Source organism: Terrapene carolina, unplaced genomic scaffold (genome assembly GCF_002925995.2).
Source record: "Terrapene carolina triunguis isolate 2854851 unplaced genomic scaffold, T_m_triunguis-2.0 Scaffold34021, whole genome shotgun sequence".
NCBI lineage: Eukaryota > Metazoa > Chordata > Testudines > Emydidae > Terrapene > Terrapene triunguis.
In genome coordinates this window covers 613,942-636,520 of record NW_020698372.1, presented here as the reverse complement: position 1 = coordinate 636,520, position 22,579 = coordinate 613,942, and the positions used below count along the sequence as shown (strand labels likewise).

At 44.7% G+C, this 22,579-nt stretch overlaps 1 protein-coding gene across 4 annotated transcripts in view; it reads right to left on the bottom strand.

Annotated features, from left to right (window-relative positions):
• Positions 1 to 22,579, bottom strand: part of LOC112102153 (transmembrane protein 108) — a 251,214-nt gene that overhangs the window by 10,222 nt on the left and 218,413 nt on the right. For 3 of the 4 annotated variants that reach the window (XM_024193267.1, XM_024193269.1, XM_024193268.3), the window contains one exon: positions 5,766 to 6,881. In XM_024193267.1, coding sequence (XP_024049035.1) covers positions 5,766 to 6,881 — 1,116 coding nt within the window. Of the gene's footprint in view, positions 1 to 5,765; positions 6,882 to 16,311; positions 16,611 to 22,579 lie in introns of those variants that run through there. The other variant, XM_024193270.1, reaches the window with a different exon arrangement.

Below are 22,579 nucleotides of genomic sequence, written 5' to 3'. Positions count from 1 at the left end.
CTGATGAAATTCTCCGATCAATGGCGCTGGGGCGCTCCAACACCTGAAGTGGAGCACCCACAGCGGGACACATCTCGAAGAACCTCAATTACTGTACAAGGTGAGTAACCTTCTCTTATAATAGGAAGTGCCCAGCAACTTTAACAATAGGTTTTACTACCTTCACTGCCTATATTATTACACTATCTTAGCTATATTACTATTATTATTCAAGTTCTTTACTGACTGACAGCTGCTTCCAGCTGGACACAGGATTCACTGCTGAGGCTTATGTCTATACTATGAGCTGGGGTGTGATTTCTCTGCTCATATACAGATACTTGCACTAACTCTCATTGAGCTAGCACTAGTACAAATAGCAGTGTAGCTGCGGTCGTACTGATAGCAGCAGCAGAGACGCAACTGAGCCATGCCGAGTACGTATCCACCGGTTTCAGGCAGGTTTGGACTCGGCATGGCTCAGCTGTGCTTCTGCTACTGCTACCAGTGCCACTGTGGCCACAGTGTATTTATACTAGCGCTAGATTGATGGGAGCTTGTGTGAGTATGTGTACATGAGCAGGGGAATCACACCTTAGCGAGTAGTGCGGAAGCAGCCTAAATCTCAGTCTGATCTCACTTACAGTGGTGCAGTACATCTGCATGAAACAGGGTGAGATCAGAATCAGGGCCGGAGTATCTATCTCTTTGGAGAACTAGACTCCAGGAGAAACTTTCATAGATTCTTCAATGAAGAATAAAGGTTGGCAAAAGGCACTTTTGAGCATTCCCCAGTCGATGAAATATGAGCTAGGAAGAGCTGGATCCAAGGCAATAGTTCATACATTCTTTGGGTTCTGCTGATGTTTCCACACTGCAAGCCAGCCTCCCTCTCACATTTTCTGTAATCAGCAGAACTGGCTAAATGAATGTACTGCTGTGCATCTGACTCACAGGTTTGTCATCTTCTACATCTAATCATGTCACTTGGTAATTACAGAAGGATTTTTTTTCACTTCTTTTTTTTTTTTTTTTTAAGAAGTTGGAACTTGAGGGATCAGTGATGTGAGTTTTAAAATAATTTCACAACACATCCTGTGCGAGAGAGACCCCCCCAAAAAAAATTCAAAGCTGCCTGAAGGACATCCCAAAAACTGTGACAACTTGACAATAGCGATCTCATTGTTATGTGGCACTTTGGGAACATAAAAATATTTAGCCCTTTTTATCTGTGGGTCCCAAAGGGGAGTAATTAGCCTTACCCTCATTGTCTAGCTGGTGAAACTGAAGCACTGAGAAATGAAGCAACTCTCACAAGGTCACATAGAAGAGCTGGGCATAAACCCCCGGTCCACAAATTCCCAGGCTGGGCTACTAAACTAATCTGTGTCGTGATAGGTGATACTGTGCATTGATTGATGCAGTTAACCACTGGACGACATTCCCTGTCATATGCCAGGGAGTCCAGAGAAGTTTGGTGTAGCCCTGAAAACAGGTACTTGCAGATTTGGTGGGTATTGTGACACTGTCACCTTTACATTAGCTATGGTCTGAGGTAGCAGTGTTCAGATATGGATTGGAATTAGGTTTATAGTGGGTTTCGGTTTGAGGCCAGACTAGGGCTAGGGTGCTGGTTCACATTTGACTTGGGGAGATCCTACGCTACTCTCTTGCCTCCTGATCTTGGAAAATTTCCATCCAATGAGCAGGATCAATGAAGATTTAGGTGGTTACTTGAGGATTTTTTCTCCCCTGGGGAGAAGCAGTGAAGTTCCTGCCAAAACCCTCATGACTCCTCTTCCCTTGGACTTGTGGAGATGAGACCTGCAGGAGCTGTGTAGTTTCCCCTTCCTCTGGTTCCATGGGATAGGAAAGTGAAGGCACCTCCAGAGGCTCCTTAGTTAGCAGTAGATCCACATTCTATAGAGAGAACCACTCCTGACAGGTAATCTAGCTGGCCCTCATGGTAATAGTTGGGGGTGGGGGGAAGTGCTAGAGTTGAGTATGTGGGTCATGCTCTGTATGTGGGGCACCCAGAGCAGTGATGTCTTCTCCTCACAATATATTGTAGTCTCTGTACCTCTGTGCAGAAGAACTACTTCTCAAAGAAGGCCCTTCTAGGGTTCTCATCAGTTCTCCAGGGAAAAGTGCCTCTCCTGCAGGTTGATATGAGTAGTAGTAGAGATTATAAGTGTTATGCTCCTCTAGAAAAATGTGTGCATTCTCTTTGTGAAAGCATCCTCAAGAGTCAATTGATTCTAGAAAGCTTCATTTATGGGGAGGTGAGGTACTGTAGCCGGGGACCACTTGAAGTAGAGGGAATGATACTTTAGAGATAACAGAGAGCCTTTGGAACGTGCTGGAAAGTTCTCTAATTTTGTTTTGGCTAAATCCGCAGGCCTACTGATGGAACACACTTATCCTCATTGAGGTGGGAGCTGGGTTAATTTGACTCCTGCCTCTCTCTCTCCTCTCCCTTCTGTTGTGCAAAGGCACCAATTCCCTCTCCACACCTGGTTTCTCCTTCTTTTTCTTTAAGGAGTTGGGAATGCCAAGTGTTGGCAGGCCCTGTATCTCAGCAGATAGGGAGACTTGTACTCCATGGCAGACTTCTCAGCATGTAACTGTTGGGTCAGTGCCAGTCTCTACACCTCTGTCCAGCCCTCCCAATTCATGCTGCCTTTACCCCGCTGGTTCCCCATCAGAGCTGGGAACCGGTAGCTGAAGAACACCCTTAACAAAAGTCCTGCCTCTGAGTCAATTATCATCTTCCTTCCCCTTACTCACTGCCTTAGGCGCCTAAGAACACCTTAGAATGGACCAGTGGCCTAAGAATTTAAGATTTGATAGACTTGACTTGGAGCTGAGTTAAAACACTCTGTATTTTCCCACCCCCTATCACTCAAAACGGGAGATGGACTGCATTCAGTTTATTTTGCACACTGCATATAGCTGTGAAACCTTTTCATTGCAACAACACCCCTTGAAGATACCCATAGCAAATCTGTTAGTTGTAGGTAATTTTTTTTACTGTACTATAACATGTTCCTTAAAATTAAATTCTGAAGTTCATCTTTTCTCAAAATTAGGAACAACCCCCACTTTTCATCTATAGTCCCCTCTGCCTGGAGACTGGAATGAAGGGCTTTATATATTTGTTTCCTGAAGATGGCAGCAATGTCTTTACTATGCAATACACCCAGCTTCATCAGGTTGTTCTGTATCAGAGATACAGTACCAACTGTTCATTTCCACTGTGTCTGAGGATACATATGCACATGTAAGAGGTTCACAAGACAACGCTTCCTCTGTTGTGAAATGGCACCAGGGAGCTATAACAGGCCTTTCCATCAGGGAAAACCTTCTTTTCATTTTAATATGACAAGCAAAATAACTCACAAGGGCCATCATACACATTGTGCATGGTGTGACCTGTTGCTTGAGAGAGTTCCTTAGAAATACAATGGTAGCAGAGCAGTGTGCAAAGTTAGCACTAATGAGCTATGCATTACTATTATGTTCATCTCACATCACTCATGTAGTGAGATTGGAGTCCTAGGCCTGCTGCTTGGCTAAGTGTTCATTGCTGAAACTAAAGTGACATTTGCATCCAGTAGGTAAAAAGAGACTGTGGTGCTTTTGTGTGCGGAGGTGGTTAAATCTTCAGGGCAATGAAATGAAAGCAAAGGAACTCTGAACCTTTGACCTGAGCAAAGTATGTGAGAGCTGCAATGTGGAGAATCACTTCTGCCACTATGTGTAGATAATGCCTGACCCTTCAGAACATTTAAAAATGAATTTACTGCTGGAGTGACAATACTGGGGACTAATTATCCATGCAGCAGGTACAGCTTGAGCAAGTTTCCTCATGTTATCCCACCAACGTGTCTCGACCCTGACTCGGAGAGATGATTTTTCATGCCCATTACAGCCACTGACTTTCTGTTGAGGCTGAAAATAAGCAGAGCAGGTGCTGCAGTGGATTTGGCAGGAGGACATCTGTCTGCTAGAAAATTATCTGAAAGGTGGCCACCAAATGTTAAAAGTTCTCTGGGTAAAATGTTTCAACAGCGACTTAGACCTCATCTACAAGCAGTTTGTACCAGTATAATTGTGAGGTAGGGATGTGTTGGGTTTTGTTGTTGTTTGTTTAACTGGTACAGCTCATAGTGTAGATGCAGTTATAGGTGTATAAAGGTGCATTTTACTGATACAATTTATTCCCTTATAGGAATAAGCTGTGCCACTATAAGCACATAGACGTTAATATAACTGCATCCACCCTTAGGGGGTGTTGTACCACTTTAATTATATCAATGTAGTTAAAACAGCACAACTTTTTGTATGTAGATTTAAGCCCAGAGCCTTCAAGGTGTTTACGTGCCTAATTCTCGCTAACACTTTGGAGGATCTGGGCCTTAGGCTCCTAAGTCATGAAAAGTCAATGGGACTTAGGCTCTTTAGTCCCTATCTGCATTTGAGAATGTTGCCCTCTCACTACTGATGTAGGCCAGATTCAAAACAATACATGACTTGTTGAAGTCACAGCTTGCAATATAAGAGATGTAAAAATGTAGTTATATGATCACATATTACAGTATGTGTTACAGTAAAATAGTTTAAGAAACGAATTGATAATCAGAAGTCCTTCAAAAAGACACTCTAGATTCAGCTTGCTGTTAGCAGTCAGCCAGATGCTTTATCCAGGGCTTTAATATACTTTTCTTTCTGAGCTCTACTTCAAGACCAGTGCTTGGAAATATTTTCTGGTCCGGACAGACTTTCTACTGGTCCACATAAGTGTTTCTAGCTTTAGCAGATCATGATATATTGGCCCTTAAAAAAATCGCATTTTTATTATACTTGCTTCTCTCTCTCTCTCTCTCACATACACACTTCAGTTCCAACATTATTTTAGCAATCAGCCCGACTTAGACCCTGTCTCCACTACCATTTTAACCAAATTTGTAATTAGTAACAAAATTGGGTCTAAATATAGCTTGTATATAACATAACAGGGTTAACGCTCAGGAGCCATGGTTGCAAACAATTATTTCATCCTTGCTGGCAGCCTACGCTGGCAAATGTTTATGTTCCTGTAACTGTTTGACACACTTCTATTTGCACTGTTGATGGACCCACTTAACTATGCTTGTGTGATCAGTTTGGTGGAACCTCCATCTCAGCTCTGCGTATAGTAGGACATCACAGTGTATATTGTCTCATATTGCTTGTGTCACCCAGTGTGTGTGCTGTCAGGGCACTCTATTTCCTGCTGAGGTACTATTCGTAGATTCCACAGCCAGAAGGGACTGCTGTGATCATCTAGTCTGATTTCCTGTACAGACCATAGAACTGCCCACAAAAATAATTCCTAGAGCATATATATTAGAAAAACATCCAATCTTGATTTAAAAATTGCCAGTGATAGAGAATTCACCAAGACCTATAATGTCCAGACTTTATGTGAGTGAGTGGACGAGTTATGGTACTCTCTAGTGAATAGCCCACAGAGAAGATAACTGACTTGCTAATTAATCCCAGCAAAGGGAGTTTGCCTTTAGCTCAAGTGTTTAGCCTGCATTTTGGAGCTGAGAGGCCAGTGTTCTAGTCTTGGCTACTTAACACATTCTCTGATCTATTTCTCTAAACATTGCTTGTCATCTATCCCATATGAATTTGTTACACTGCAAATGCTAAGTCCCCAGCCAATACTTGTCCCATTGGGCTTGCAAACATTTTGTATCTCAAGGAAGGAAAAAAGAAAAGAAAAGCAATTAACTCACAACATGAAGATATAGGTACACTGATAGCCAGAATGATCCAGGCAATGTCCACCTTGGTGAGACAAATGGTTGCTCTGTGCTGGGGTTTATCCCCCTCAGTGACATGGGAAATATTCCCGGGCATGCCAGGCTTCCAGGTTCCAGCAGGCACCAGTCTGTTTAGAAAGTTTCCCGTTGCTGTGGAACCAGCTGTTGAAATGGAGCTGGCCAACCTTGTGGTGGATGCTGTGGAGAGAGCCCTGTTGGATAAAGTAGCATTATTCACCATAGTGTGCGGTGTCATGGAGGTTCCTTTAGGGTTTCCCATTGTAGGTGATGGAATGTTGACATCAAAGCTGGTCTGAACTGAATGACCTGCTGCTGTTGCAGTTCCAGGGCTGGCAAACAAAGGTACATTTGTACCTGGACTCAAGGTTACCCAAGAGTTATTTTTGCTCAGGATATCCCATATATCATAGTGTGTGGGTTTAAAAGGCACCGACCCTGTTTTGGGATCAGTCGATGGGCCAGCTGTTGGCGTGGTAAGATCTGCTCTCTGCATAACTAGCCATGTTCCATTTACCCGCTCTGCTTTTTTAAGGCCTTCCAAGGTGTTGCTGTGAAGAGAAGAGCTTGAGTCTGTCGTAGTTGCTGGCCCAGTACTATTGGGATCATTGGAGGCTGCAATCTGGGGCTGAAATGGGTGGTTAGTGAATGGGCGCCTCAAAGTAGGAAAGGGAGAGTGCAGTGCTGTCTTTAGGTAAGGCTCTGTAGATTCTGTGAAGTTGCCTTTGAAAATCTGAAATATTTTCCCCTTCGGGCGGGTCTGTCCTGAATACAAAGCAGTCTGGTTGTATAAGTGATATGTTTCCATTTTGCCAACGGGATGGCTGCTGGTTGCTTGCTTCTGGTCAATGGTAGGGGCAGGTGTCTCCATTGGGCGAGCTGAGTGAAGAGTTGAATGAGTAGTTGTGGGAACAGGTCCTATCGTGCGATGGCCTTTGTGTCGAGGTGTTATCCCCATGGCTGTGATAGTGGTAGTGTCTGTCAGGAGGCCCTGAGACGATGATACACTCGGAGGCAGTATCTGAACAGCAAACACCAGCTCTTCTGTCAGTGCCAAGATCAGTAGAACACCTGGAGGAAAGGACACAGAAAGGTATTGAAATGAAAACCAAAGAAGTACAGACTAAAATCCCTATTATTGTGTATTCATGCTTTCCTTACTCAAGCTTTTATGGTATTTTTCAAGTTAGTTCACTATAATTTGTCAGGCACGCATACATTAGGTAAAGAGATTGCAGCGAGAGCTTTAGGAAGATGCCAAAGCATTAAGTTATAGTGCAGCAGAAAAGTTCATGACTAACTTTAATCTTCACCTCCTTCTCTAAGAAATCAAGAAGGGGAGAGCCTAAAGGAGGGGACAAGTGAAAGAGAGCCTGAAGGAGCTCTGAAAGCCCTAGTTCTTACTGGGGGAGGATTCCTCCAGTGTGGGAACTCAGGAAGGCAACTGTAAGGTTGCCTTCTGACCCTACCATAAGGGCCGGGCCAGGCCAGGGAGTAGGAGGAGGGGTGTGTCCTGGGCAGGGCTGGAGCATGTAGATTCCAGGCAGTGCTGCCACTCAGTCGCCTGCAGACGATGCTGTAATTGGGCTACTCTAGCCCCTGGAGCAGCCCAGGATGTGGAGGTGAAAAGATGGTTTAAAGCCACCATAGTTTCCCACCCCCTGGACTGCAAGATCTGTGGTGGGCTCCTGGCATGTGGTAGAAGGGGGAATAGGCATCACACAGAGCCCCTAACATATGGTTGAGGGGGTGGGAGGAGTCCCTGAAATAGATGGGAATGGGAAGGTGGCACATAGGGAGCTGGTGGGGAGGAATCTGAGGAGGCCCCGGTGTGCCCAATGTGCTCGGCCAACAGAAGATTTAGAGTATACCCCTAGGAGGTTGCAATTAAAACATATTTTCAATTTTTTTTTTTTTTTTTTTCCCACAAGCCCCCATTCCCAGACAGCTGCCCACTTTGTTGTGAGCCTGCTGGGGTTTTTAGCCTCCTTGTTCTTTGGCTAAGATTGTTAAGCATCAGTTGTGATTTAGGGTGTCTCTGTTTTTGGGTGCCCAACTGGAGATGCCTTAAAGAGATCTGATTTTTTGAGCAGGTGGATGGCTCAACACTTTCTGAAACTCAGATCTCTTTAACATGTCTAAAGTTGGGCACAGAGAAATTGAGACACCCAAAATCACTGGTCACTTTTGAAAATCTTGCCTTTTATCTACAGTGTCTGAGAAGTGCAAAACACTCAAACACTAACATGGGCAAATTCAAAAGACCACAGTTTTGAAACTACAGTATTATTAGGCTTCCAATTTTGACCTAATACAGTCAACCCTCTGTTTTAATTTTTATACGGATGTTTGAATTTTCATTTCCTGTACATGTGGAATTTGAGGTTTTCTGTAGGCTTTTGCCCTTCCCACCTCCCAGTAAGTGACTATTAGCTCATGAAAAGTGCAGATTCACAACACCAGCAATGTGAATTCATCTGTTTATCTCTAATCCAGGTAACAGTAACAATACAAGCCATTACCCTGTTCTGCTGATGTACCTTTACGTCACTACAGCTTGCAGGAACCACACTGCTGCCATGTCTCCATTTGCTGAAATTGTCAACTACGTTGTGGATGCTTGCCCACTAGAAATGCACTGAGAAAACCAATTAATTTTTAAGAGGCCATTGTCCACCACTAGATGGCAGTACTAACCTGGTCTGCATTAGAACCAGTGATCTTGAAGGGAAAGGCTCCATAGTCTATAACCAACCCCCTGAGCCAAGTGTTTTGCACTTCTTGAACACCAAATTAAATCCATTTTAATCCTTGCAATTTTAAGCCTTCCAGCCAGCAGTGTGTGGGACACACACACACAATCTCCTATGAGAGCACTATTAAAAGCCATTTTTATGTTAATTCACTTGAGAGTAATTTCTCACCATTGAAAAATGAAATCTCTTTAGAATGGGACTCATGAGCATCAAGGAAGATGCTGCATTATAACTTCCATTGGGGTCCCTGGACATTGCTGGGATTAGTTATTTTGATTTTATACAAATTCCATACTAAAGGATGCCCAGTCCGAGCTCGGGGGGGGGGAGAGGCAGAAGACATAGGAGAAATTAAAAAAAAAAAAAAAAAAAAATTTTAAACAAAACAAAAAATCAAAACCACCACGGAAGTTGATTAAATATTTTGGATGTTTTTCTATATTTTCAAATACATTGATTTCAATTACAACACAGAATACAAAAAGTGTACATTGCTCACTTTATATTATTTTTATTACAAATATTTGCACTGTAAAACTGATAAAAGGAATAGTATTTCAATTCACCTCATACAAGTACTGTAGTGCAATCTCTTTATCGTGAAAGAGCAACTTACAAATGTCAATTTTTTTTTGTTACATAACTGCACTCAGAAACAAAACAATGTAAAACTTTAGAGCCTACAAGTCCACTCAGTCCTACTTCTTGTACAGCCAGTGGTTAAGAGAAACAAGTTTGTTTACATTTACAGGAGATAATGCTGCCCGCTTCTTATTTACAGTGTCACCTGAAAATGAGAATAGACATTTGCATGGTACTTTTGTAGCCGGAATTGCAAGGTATTACGTGCCAGTTATACTAAACGTTCGTATGCCCCTTCATGCTTTGGCCACCATTCCAAAGGACATGCTTCTATGTTGATGACGCTCATTAAAAAAAAAGTGTTAATTAAATTTGTGACTGAACTCCTTGGGGGAGAATTGCATGTCTCCTGCTCTGTTCTACCTGCATTCTGCCATATATTTCACATTATAGCAGTCTTGGATGATGACCCAGCATGTTGTTCGTTTTAAGAACACTTTCACTGCAGATTTGACAAAATGCATAGAAGATACCAGTGCGAAATTTCTAAAGATAGCTACAGTACTTGACCCAAGATTTAAGAATCTGAAGTGCCTTCCAAAATCTGAGAGGGACGAGGTGTGGAGCATGCTTTCAGAAGTCTTAAAAGAGCAACACTCTGATGCAGAAACTACAGAACCCGAACCACCAAAAAAGAAAATCAACCTTCTGCTGGTGGCATCTGACTCAGATGAAAATGAATATGCATTGGTCCGCACTGCTTTGGATCGTTATCGAGCAGAACCCGTCATCAGCATGGACCCATGTCCTCTGGAATGGTGGTTGAAGCATCAAGGGACATGAATCTTTAGTGCACCTGGCATGTAAATATCTTGCGATGCCGGCTACAACAGTGCCATGCGAACGCCTGTTCTTACTTTCAGGTGACATTGTAAATAAGAAGCAGGCAGCATTATCTCCCATAAATGTAAAACTTGTTTGTCTTAGCGATTGGCTGCACAAGAAGTAAGACTGAGTGGACGTGTAGGCTCTACAGTTTTATATTGTTTTGTTTTTGAATGCAGTTTTTTTGTATATAAGTCTACATTTGTAAGTTCAACTTTCATGATAAAGAGATTGCACTACAGTACTTGTATTATAGATTAATTGAAAAATACTATTTCTTTTTTTACAGTGCAAATATTTAATCAAAAATAAAGTGAGCACTCTATACTTTGTATTCTGTGTTGTAATTGAAATCAATATATTTGAAAATGTAGAAAACATCCAAAAATATTTAAATAAATGGTATTCTATTAACAGAGCAATTAATTTTTTTAATTGCGCGATTAATCGTGATGAATTTTTTTAATCGCTTGACACCTTCTAGTGACTGACACAGACATTAGCGAATGCTTTTCATTCTGAAATAAAGTAAATAAATAAACTTCACAGATAAGCCCCAACTAATATCTTGCTCTCCACCCCTAACCAAAAAGAAAGAATGTGCTTTAAGCAAGACCCTTGATCAAAGTGAAAAATATACTACTGTAGAACAATGAGATGCTTCCAACAGACAGGAATACCAATGGAGCACCACTCAGTGAAATGCAGGGAAATTTTTCTGACAGCACGTACTCTGAGGTGAAGGTCAAGGCAGATAGTCCAGTGATCATATGGCTAATATTTCGTGCCAAGACAAGTAGCTGCAGGAGAACAATTTAAAAGGGAAGAATGAAGATTCTGGAGATTCAGAAAAGTTCTGGGGCACTGCTCTGAACACATAAGGTGAAGTGTGTTATGATATAACTCCTGTTAATTTTGGAAGTTGCATGTATAACAACCTTCGGCCACACCCTTGACTGTACAGAAAATCATCCCCCTTGGATTGGTTTTTTCTGGATTTTCCTTAATTTGTAACAAAGGACAGAGTTGCCAGCTATGCTGCACATAAAGCAGCAGCGCTAGAACCTCTGGTCTTCCTCACCAAAAACACGTACCTCTATCATTTAAGCTAATTCTGAATCAGTGTTGCCTGATATTAGGATTTATAACCCTTGTAGCCCAGTCAGAGGAAGTAACAGGACTGACACTTCATTCTTCGAGGCCATAATTTTTTTTTCCCAATACAAAACAGAACCAAAAATCAAAAACTTTGGCTTTCAAAAATTGTCAATTACAAAAACTCGTTTTTGAAAACTACTTCAAACCGAAAGCTTTATATGGTTGAAAACCAGAAAAAAAAATGTTTTGGTTTAAAAGCCATTTTTTAATGAAAAAATATTTCAACCAGCTCTAACTCCATTATGGACCCACCTCTTCCTCATTTAAACAGAGCTCAAGCAGCTCTGGGCAACAGTCAGTCTGGGTTCATTCCATGTCCACAAAACGCAGAACTCCATAATGGCCATCTAAACCAGAGCTCCTCTGCTCCACCCGCAGAAGCTACCCATTGAACTAAAGGCGAACCTCTGAAGATGCTAGTTTCTATCCCTGATGCTACACGTACAGTTCAGATATTAACCATGGCATATGTCGGTATGCACACATGCTGTAGCTAAGGAGAGTTCCCCTTTTTTTGGAAATGGACTTCAGCTGCTCAAGGCACAGCATCATCTATATGGGGGGAAATATACAGTGTACTGCCCAGTGCGTATATGTACTACTGTCATATAGCGATAGAATGCCCAAAGTGTATTAGAGCTCCAGCCACCAGAGGGCAATGTAATCAGACACTAAGAAGATATAAAAGTCTAAATACTGCAAGAGCCAGTGAGTCCTAGTGGATAGGAGACCTGTGTTCTATTTCTGACTCTGCCACTGACCATCACCGCTCCATGCCCTGGTTGTAAAATGGGAATAATGATACTTACATCTTTTGTAAAGCACATTGAGATCTATGATAAAACGTACTGCGTAAGAGCTAGGTATAACACTACAGGAGGCTCTCGGTTAGCTTGAGAGGCAGAAGCTGAAAATGTTGGTGCTGAAAGCTATGGATGGGCACTAGGTCTGATGCCACGTGTCTCCAGTTTAAATGGTGACTTGTGTCTCTACCATGGACTTTTTAAAATGGGATTCAGAAAATATGACAGTCTTCAACAATGATCTGCCCCATCTTTGTGAGAGTGCATACACTAATACTACAGATAGGGCTACACCGCAACTGGGAGCATGCCTCCCAGCCCAGGTAGATGGACACGCACACACCTGCTCTGCTCAAGCTAGTGCACTAAAAATAGTGCGGATGTTGTGGAATGGCTTCGGCTAGCCACCGGAGTATAAGCCTGTCCTACTCCCTGGGTCCGTACTCAGGTGGCTAACCCATGCCACGAGGTCCACACTGCTAGCTCAAGTGCACTAACTCAAGCAGAGCTAGCATGTGTCTGTCTACCTGGGCTGCAAGGTGCAGCTGGGACCCGGGCAGGGAGCGCCACTCAGCTCTGCTCCTGGCCCCGTCCCCCCGCCGGCCCCACGCCCAGGGCTCCGCTCTTAGCTCTGCTCTTGGCTGTGGCCCCCAACCCCAGGGCCCAGGCTGCCAGCCTCAGCTCTGCCCCCGCACCAAGCTGTGGCCCCAGCCTTGGCTTCCCTTATCCTGTACTCTGTCCGAGTCTCCCCGCTCCCGGAGCCACAGCCCCACTCCTGGCTTGGGGGAGGGGGCGCAGACAGGGGTAAGGGGGGGGTGTGAGGTAAAAAGCTTGGGGACCACTGCTGTACATACTATGCGCTTTTCCTTGATAAAACAATGGTTCATCTCAACAATGAACACAAATGCATCTACACACACTGCTAAAATATCAAGACAGAGCTTTGAGTGTGAACATTTGACACCAAAACTAGACTGTAGTATCCCGTGCAGAAATGAAAGATACTATTTATAAACTGACAAAAGAAAGCAGTCAACAGAACTGCAGCATGGAGGTGAGGTACATTTTATTTTTGAGAGGGGAGATTTTTGAAAGCACAAAAGGCAGTCAGACACTGACCTCCCATTGATTTTCACAAGATGTAAGTCAGGGCAGAATTTGTCCCTATAGCTTTTAGATGCTCAGACAGAAGGTTAGCAAAATATACCTTAATGAGGACTCACTCTGGAATTTAGCAGATATTCATTAATAAGTGGAAAAATCTGTTTTCTTTCCTGACAATCCATCTCTTTTCTATATAAAGTCACTTAAAAAAAAAAAACACTGAGGCAATTTACAAGGCATCCACTATTTTTAGATGTGGGATTATGTGTAATATAATTTTAAAATAAGGAAAGGTGAGTTGGAAGAATGTGATGTTGCCCTAACATGACAACTGAGGAGAGAGTCCTGACAAATCTAAAAAACAATTACTTGAAGGCACAAGATTTTTTTTTTTAATATATGTATCAAATATGCTGTTATGTTGAAAGATGCTGGAGCATTTAGGCCCTGGTCTGATAAATATTGAAGCACATGTATTTCTATGTACATAAGGCCCATTGACTTCAATAGGCCTCCTCATGGGTGTAAAAACTGTGTGTGTGCATACAAGTGCCTCCCATATTCAGCAGACTGGGGAATTCATTTCCTAGGCTCTATGAGGTTGGAAAGCCATGCCAACTCAAAACTAATTCCTGTTTTCTTTTTGCATTCTTCATGCTCAGAAATGGCCAAATGATTTTATTTTAAGTGTCATATATCAAGTGTCAGCTTTGGAGCCTAATTGAATAGCTCTGTTAAAAACTCTTCAATCCTAACAAGAATGTTGATGGACCTCATATGTTGGCAGTGTGAACAACGTCACTCTGTTCTTACATAATACTCTGAGCACTGTTACACAGTGCTCCAAGTACTGTACGTTAAGTACAAAATGAATTCACTCAAGTATGAAAAATAGTGCAGTAAAAGGATGATGTATGTCGATGAAATCATTAAGAGTCTTTACCAGGATTCAGTGGACCAAATCTTGCTAAATCCTCAATATAGAGGGCCAAATCTAGTCTCTCTCAGGCTGAAACTGCTCCCTTCCATGGGAAAAATTCACAGGAAGAGATAAGGGTATGTTTTTGTGGAAGAAAATGATTAAATTCCTCTAGAGTGAGGGTCTCTGCCTGGGGCTCATAATGCCAACAGGTGTCAAGGAGTTGTGATCACCCTGTTCTTCCCACATTCCTAAAGGAGAGAGGTCCAGGCTTTGAGAACCCCTGCTCTAGAGCTTCTTCTGAATACTTTCATTGAGGGGAGGGAATACCCTGCCTTCTCCCCATCAGAAGAAGCTGGGAGTTCAGTCCCCAGAACTTACAGCTCTTTCGGTATCTAATCTCCTGGGTCTTGAGCCTCAGTTCTGCTGCTCTCTCCTTGCTCTGTTTGCACAGGTCTGATGGAGCCAACATGGTTCCTGAGCTGTCCACTGCCCCTGCAGCCTCCTCTTAAGAGGGTTCCATTGCATGGAGGGGTGGGGTCTGCTCAGGAATTAATACAACCTGAGGTTGCATTAGATACTTTACTAGCAGTAGCTGGTAAAGAGTTTTAACTTTTTCAAAAGTAAAGAATAGCTTCTTAGCCTTACACGAGAGTCTGTGCATGTTACTGGAGTCAGCTCAGACTTTAGGTAGAATCTTTAAACAACAGCATCTTATGCAACATGTGGTCTGAAGTCAGTAGAAAGACTCCCACCGACTTCAGTGGGCTTTGGACCAAGCCCTAATTGCATAAGATATAGGGGAAAGTTTTGAGCCCCATATTAACATTTTTCACGGTGAATGATTATCCACAAAGAGTTCAGTCTGGCATTTGGAAGCAAAGATTCCTATTCTGGCCCTCCCCACCGTAGACCCAGCAGCAGAATAAACAGAGCCTCATTGAGCCATGCTTGAAAAACATTTTTGCTGTGGAAAGTCAGGAACAGCTTTGTATTTAGACTCTACTGCTGGATCTGTTATTTCAGATCGCCTTGGGCAAAAGGAACAGTTCTACAAAGGGGACTGTCCAGAGCCCCATTAGACTACAAAAGCACATCTTGGATGCATGTATACCTGGGCAGAGTACAGTGTGCTTGAACCTTATTGTGCCTCTAACATTCTTGAATTCTAAAATGATGGTAAAGACAGCTCTTGAAAAAAACTGTTCAAAACAACTGAAATAACACATTTTTGTAGTGAAAACCTTCTGCATTATCCTGTTCTTTTGTCATGTGCATCTCAGCTAGCAACAACAACAAAAGTAGAAAAAGTGACTTTGAAAATATGGAAACTGTAGAACCCTGCAAGATTCTAGTACCAAAAAATTACATGAACAAAAGTATGTTTTATTGTTTACATGCTGCATGAGTGCTTCAGATAAATGATAGGATTTCCGTGTAAACAATGTAGAGTTATATTTGTACAAGCAAAGGATTAAGCAATTTCAGTTACCATGAGCGATGGAGGAATTGACCAAAAAAAAAAAAAAAAAAAAAGAAGAAGTAGGCTATTTCCACGAGCTTTTTTTTCTTCACACCATCTTACATCAGGTCTGAGAATGCCATGCAATAGTTCTCAAATGTTACATTACAAGCTATTTTCTATTTTTTCTTCAAGGTGTTGGTTGGAGGAGAAGGGAAATGCAGTTCATATGTTATGGATTACACTACAAATTCAACCCCTACTTTTGTATTCAAGGTCTGATTAAAATCTATGATGTAGAAAGTGAAACACCAGGAATAACAAAGGGGTGCAATTAATCTAACAGCAATAACATAAAATAACCTGAACAGAAGTTTTGGAAATCACATACAGAAACAAAGAGCAACCAGAAGACATTGACATAGTATGAGAATATAAGAGTCTGCTATAGAGTTTGCACAAAGCTACTATGCCCAGCTCTTTAACAATTTAAATTATTATAGGAGCAACCATCACTGCTGGTAAGGGTCATTTCCATCAAAGGCTTCAAATGAGTCTGTCCATAAGCAAAAATTAATTTTAGATTTTCAATTGATATAACAGGTATTACAAATAAAATAATGTCTTCTCATTCATTTTCATGCTGCACACAAAGGCAGATAGATTCTATGGTAATAGGTGCTTTAAAAATGCTGTCGATGCCCATTCATTTAAATACATGCAGACTTCTGACCCTTGTGAAAATGATCATTGACAATCTAATACCACAATAATTACTGAAGAGAAAAAATAAAAGATGACTTTTATCTGATTGTATTAAGGAATCACTTACCTGAAAATATCATTTGGACTTGTCAGCAGACATCCTCACCTGCTCACGTCATGCAGACTTGGAAGCTTCATATTTCAACATAAAAAATAAAAGATGCTACCATCGCCTAATGAATGAGGTAGTTCCACTGTGGAGAGTTTGCTGCTAATGTTGGAATTCCTTTGGAGGAATGAAGGCAGACACAGACTAGGGAGGCGTGTCTTCCAGAGATGTAAAATAAAGGGCTTGTGCTCCTTTATGAAATACCATTGCAAACGCAAAGAAAGCTTATTAGTTATTGAGCCATTTACTTTCTCAGCAAGCAGACTGAATGGCTGGCTGTTATTCCAGCTTGCTTTTCCATCAAGTCCAGATACAGTTTGTCTGGCACAGTTCTATTCAAATGCTACAGAGGATCACTGGCTGTTCTAGTTTGCTGGGAACAAAACAGCAACAAGCTCCACGGCGGCACGTCTTTGTGAGACTGCCTAATGCTCTGCAGAATGCAGAATGCCCCTGCTCTGATATATCATTTAGCACACAGATGGGTTTTACAAACCTAGCTCCTGATTCCATACCTGTAAGAATAGTTATACCTTCATTTGATTATTTATAGGACTATTAAAATTCTTGTCAGAGAAAGGTATGTAAAACGAAATACTGACCCTATTCTCTTTCTCTCTTTGGAGTCAAAACACCTCCTAGATTTTATTATTCTCTTTGGTGATAAAATATTATAAAGTTATCAGTTTGATTTTTTTTAAATACTGAAAACACAGATCAACCTCCTGATTCTTAATGCCAACTTGGTAATATTCTTTTTTTTGTGTTACGCGAGCAGTAAGGATGGGTGAATGGAAGAATACATTGGCCCCAAGCTGCGCAAATATTGGCCTAGTTCAATAAGCTAAGTGTTCCCCAAAAGGAATAGGGAAAATAATTGGCTTTCAGACACGTGTGCACCAAGATGGGTCTCCGTGTTAGAGGAGGACTGCAACCTGACATGAGAGAATCCCAGCCAGTCTATGTCTGGATATAGAGTCTCAGTCATTCCTCACTTACTGTGGGTGCTGGAATAGCCCAAGCAATTTGCTACCCTCAGTCTCCTTAGAAAATTCATTTTTGCTGTTTTGGGAGAGGAGTGGGGAGAAGAGGAGGTAGTGGGAGGTGAGGACCGGGTTTGGAATAGTAAGCACCAAGTCCAAGTGGTGTCTGTTCAGGGAGTAAACGGAAGCTAGCCACGTCTGCAGGGGCCTGAGGCATAGCTTTGTGTGCCAGATCATGTAGGTGCACGCGGCTATGTGTCCCAGTAGCTTGAGGCAAACCTGGGCTGTCATGATTGGTTGGACAATGACCTTGGATATCACGTCCGACATGGTCCAGAACCGGGCTTCCGGAAGGAAGGCTCTGGCTTTGGTCGAGTTGAGCAGTGCCCCAATAAACTCTATTCTCTGAACTGAAATAAGGGTCAACTTTTGCTCGTTTATCAATAGGCCCAGCACTCAGAAGGTGGCTTGGACCAGGTTGATGCTGTTTTTACTTAAGCCTCTGAATGACCCTTGATCAGCCAGTTATTGAGGTACATATATACCTGAACACCTTGCTGTCTGAGGAAGGCAGCTACCACTGCCATGCATTTTGTGAAAACCCGGGGGGCTGCGGACAGGCTGACGGGAAGAGTGGTGAATTGGTAATGATCTGTGGCCACTGAAGATAAAAATGTGAAAGTAAGCATCCGTCAAGGGTAGGTGGCATACTAGTCCCCTGGAGCCAGGGAGGGAATGATGGAGGCCAGGGAGACCATGCGGAACCTCAGTTTCTTGAGATATCTGTTGAGATGATGCAGGTCCAGTATGGGACAAAGGCCCCCTTTGGCCTTTGTGCTTAGGAAATAACGGGAGTAAAACCCCTTCCCTCAAGTTTTGAGGTAACTTCTCCATGGCCCCCATCTGTAGGAGTGTCTGCACCTCCTGGGAAAGTAGTTGCTCGTGAGAAGGGTCCCTGAAGAGGGACAGGTATGGGGTGTGGTAAGGAGGGGTAGATGAAAACTGCAGGGTATAACCAATCGCCACTGTATTTAACACCCAGGAGTCCAATGTTATGTGGAACCATGCCAGGCTGAAGTGAGACAGTTGATCCAAAAATAAAGGGGAGGCAGGATCTGTAGTGGGAACTGGTACAGCAGCCTGGGGCGCACCTTCAAAAGCCTGCTTGATCCTACCGGAGTACCTGTGTGACCCTAGCTGGGAGGTTGAGGTGAACGGACGTGGTTGACAGCGCTTGTAACCGCTCCCTTTTCTCTTATAGGAGTACTGTCTCAGAGGCGGAGCCAAGAAGCATGGCGGCTGTTGAGGCCTGACGTGCTTCCTCGAAGTGGACGGAGGAAGAGGCCCAGGGACCTGAGGGTAGCCCTTGAGTCCTTCAGGCCATGTAGTCTCGCGTTCGTCTGCTCTGAAAATAGTGAGGGGCCTTCGAAAGGGAGGTCCTGGATAGACTGCTGGATCTCCTGATCGAGTCCCGATGACTGCAGCCAAGAGCATCATCTCATGGTGACAACAGAGGTCATTGTCCTGGCCACCATGTCTGCTGCGTCCAGTGCCTCCTGGAGAGAGGCTCTGGCAACATTCTTTCCTTGTTCTAAGATGGCTGAAAATTCCTGCCATAAGTCTTGAGACATGGAGTCCTTAAATTTGGACAGAGTCCCACAAATTGTAATCGTATCTCCACAGTAAGGCTTGCTGGTTTGAGATACATAGTTGTAGACCACCTGTCAAATAAACTTTCCTCCCAAACAGATCAAGTTTCTTTGCATCCTTCTGTTTGGGGGTAGCACTCAACTGGCTCTGGCTCTCCCTTTTGTTAGCCACCAGTATGGATGAGGGACCCAGGAGAGGGTGAGAGTACAGATACTCATACCCACTGACGCACATAATATTTCTTCTCTTTGCTCTTTGAAGTGGGGAATGGGGGGGAAGAAAAGATGGTCTTCCACAGGACTCTGAACAGACTTATTACCGCCTCACTAATGGGTAAGGCTAATTTAGATGGAGCTGCTGCAACCAGAATGTCAATGAGGCTGTGAGAGGATTCCTGAACATCTCAATCTCAAGCCCCAGGTTAGCTGCTGTTCGCTTTAAAAGCTCTTGATGAGCCCTAAAGTCATCTTGGGGAAGCGAGCTGCTCGGCCCCAAGTTGGCCTCATCCGGGGAAGAGGAGGAAGAGGCCTGTACTGGAGGAGGGGCCACTATCTTCAGCTTCTTCTTCAGCCTCAATAACCTCCAAAGGGGCCACATTTTGTAAATCAGTACTGGATTGGTACTGGAGTCAGGGTCTGGTGCCAATCATGGAGGAACAGGAGCCTGCCTCTCAGAAGCAACCAAGTATGAATGGTGGGAGGGTATACCTAGTACCGGGGGAATCTCCCAAGGGTTTCAGTATGGCCACTGCATAGACCACTGTCCTCCTGCCACGTACCAGTGGGGGGACCCGCACCAAGGTCCTTCGGCATGTAGGACGGGTACTGGCGGCCCTAAAGTTTAACTTATAGGGTCCTGCATCAGACTCAGATGAAGAATCCTCCCTAGGCAACCACAGGGGAGCGGTGCCTCTCACTGCCTCCAATCAGTGCCAAGGGTCCGGTGACCAGTGGCAGGCTGGGGACAACCTCGCAGAGGACAGAAAAGTTGGCTTGCCTCTAAAAAGCAGTCAGTGGCCCAGTGCCAGGAAGGAGCTCAGAGCACCGTGCTCTCTCCTGCTCAAGGACGACAAAGCCTGCAGCTGACCTAATGGGGTCGGCAGGACCGGGAGTGACAAGTCTCTGGCTGCTGCAAAGGCCTCCGGGGTTGAAGGCACTGCAATTCCGCTGGTGCCGCGATGACTTCCTACTGTCGGCGGAAGGTCCCGCATTAGACTCTATGGAGTAGATGGTGCTGCCATGGGACCAGGGGTGGAAGAGTGCCCAATGCGGTCGCACTCCACTGCCTTCTCCTTGCTTGCCTTTCTTTGGCACTGGTGAGCGCCCTCTATTGGAATGCTACTTTTTGTGCTTCTTCCTCGGCCTGCCTGGTGGAGAGCAGTGCCGGAGGAGCACTTTGCACCAAGTTCCAAGGCTGGTCTAAGAGCAGCTTCCTTTAGGATAGGCTTAAGTCTGATTGCGCTGTCCTTCTTTGTGCAAAGTCCCGACAAATTTGGCAGAGGTCTTTCATGTGAGATTCTCCCAGACAACTGGAGTGTGGGTCATTCACGAGCATAGACTTGCCACAGGAGGCACAAGGTTTGAGGGGAGGGTGCTAACTATCTACATTAAAAGTGCATCCTGCCATGTTTTAAGGTCATGCCAGGAATACCAACAGGGATGCACTGAAACAAAAATAACTCTGGGAGGACATTCATCTTCAGCGAGGCTACCCTACCTAGCCGAGAAATTTCATATTTGTTCCATTCCCCCAGGTATTTTATTATTTTATTTTAAAGATTGCTTTACCCATTTAAATGTAGATAGCTGACAAGAGTTTATTTTGACCCTTTTGGGAATATTAATTCCTAAAATTTCACATTTATTATAGTTTATTTTGAAGCCTGATACCTGCCCAAATTCCAAATCAACTGTTCCATAATTTTTAGCATGTTTTGCTGCCCTTTAACAAGAGTTGGTTTCTCATATTTATTTGAAATGGCTCCATTCTCAAAGCAGAGGATAAGGGGAAGGCTTGTCTTGTACCCCTAGACAAATTAAAAGGAGGTGATTGATGATCATTAACCAAAGCAGACAATCAAAGATGAGTAAGGCTATGTTTTAGTCACGGGTATTTTTAGTAAAAGTCATGGAGAGGTCACAGGCAGTGTAGAGGTCTCGGCTGAGGTTCGGCCCTCAGCGGGGCTGTGGGGTATCCCTCCGCCGTCAGTCCTGGTCCGGCAGTAGCGTGGGACAGCAAACACACGGTTAGGGGCTCAGGTCCTTAAGCAAGGGCTGAGCCAATAGTTCAGGAAAAGCCCCAGGCCCTCAATCAGGGCGGGCAACAACCACGCAGTCTGGGGCTCAGGCCCTTAAGCAGGGGCTGAGCCAAATGTTCATGAACCCAGGCCCTTAAGCAGGGCTGAGTCAATGGGTTTGTAGCGGCCCAGGCCCTAGGTCAGGGCGGGGCAGCAATCAAATAGTCAGGAACCCAGGCCCTTAAGCAGGGGCTGAGTCAGTGGGTTTGTAGCAGTCCAGGCCCTAGGTCAGGGCGGGGCAGCAGTCAAATAGGAACCCAGGCCCTTAAGCAGGGGCTGAGTCAATGAGCGAGAGGTCCCAGCCTCTCTAGGCCAGGGAACGGGGGAGTCTGCCACCCAAGGAGTGGGTGTCAGGGGGGACGCAGGCCCTCCCACTCCACTGCGTCCCAGCCCGGGGCCCTAGCAGCAGCGGAAACTCGCTGCTGTCAGTGGGGATCCTGGCCGCAACACACTGACATAGGCTCTGGCAGTGCTGCAGCCAGACTGGGGTCGGCTGCCCCCGGGCTACTTCCACACTCCCCCTCGTAGGATACGTGGGCTGTACTAGTGTCCTCGGTGGTCTCCACCAGCATCGGTTCCTCCGGGTAGGTAGCGAAGGGTGGGGTTGGCTCCTCCTCGGGATAGCTGGAAAGGGGCAAACTCGGCTCCTGCTCGGGGTAGCTGGAAAGGGGCAGGCTCGGCTCCTCCTCAGGGTAGCTGGAAAGGGGCAGGCTTGGCCAGTCCTCCTGAGGGTAATGGGCGAGGGGTAGGCTCGGCTGGCCTGGTGAGTCCTCAGGCCGGTCGCGGCCTGCTGCTGTCTCCCAAGCGGGAGCTCGGCCACAGATGTCTGCTCTCTCCGGCGGCTTGTTCTCCACTGAGCTCTGCAGGTGGGCTTTTATACTTCCGGGTCGGAGCCGTGACCTCTGAGGGGCGGGCGCCGGACCCAGTGGCTCCGCCCACATTGGTGTTAGGGGAGGTTTGGCCCTCAGCAGGGCTGTGGGGTATCCCACCGCCTCGCTACAGGCAGTAAACAAAAATTCATAGCCCGTGGCCTGTCCATGACTTCTACTATATACCCTTCATTAAAACTTGGACTGGGGGGCGGCGGATGCTCTGGGGGGGAGGTGTGGTCCGGGGGCACCGCTAGTACTGAGTGGAGGCTGGCCCAGGACCCCTGCTGGTGGGGGGGGGGGTGTATGGGTGGTGGCGCGTGGCCTGGGACCCATGCTGGGTGGGGGAGACAGCAGCGCCCGACCCGGAACCCCTGCTCATGCTGGGAGGGGGCAGGCAGCAGCATGCAGACCAGGACCCCTGCTGG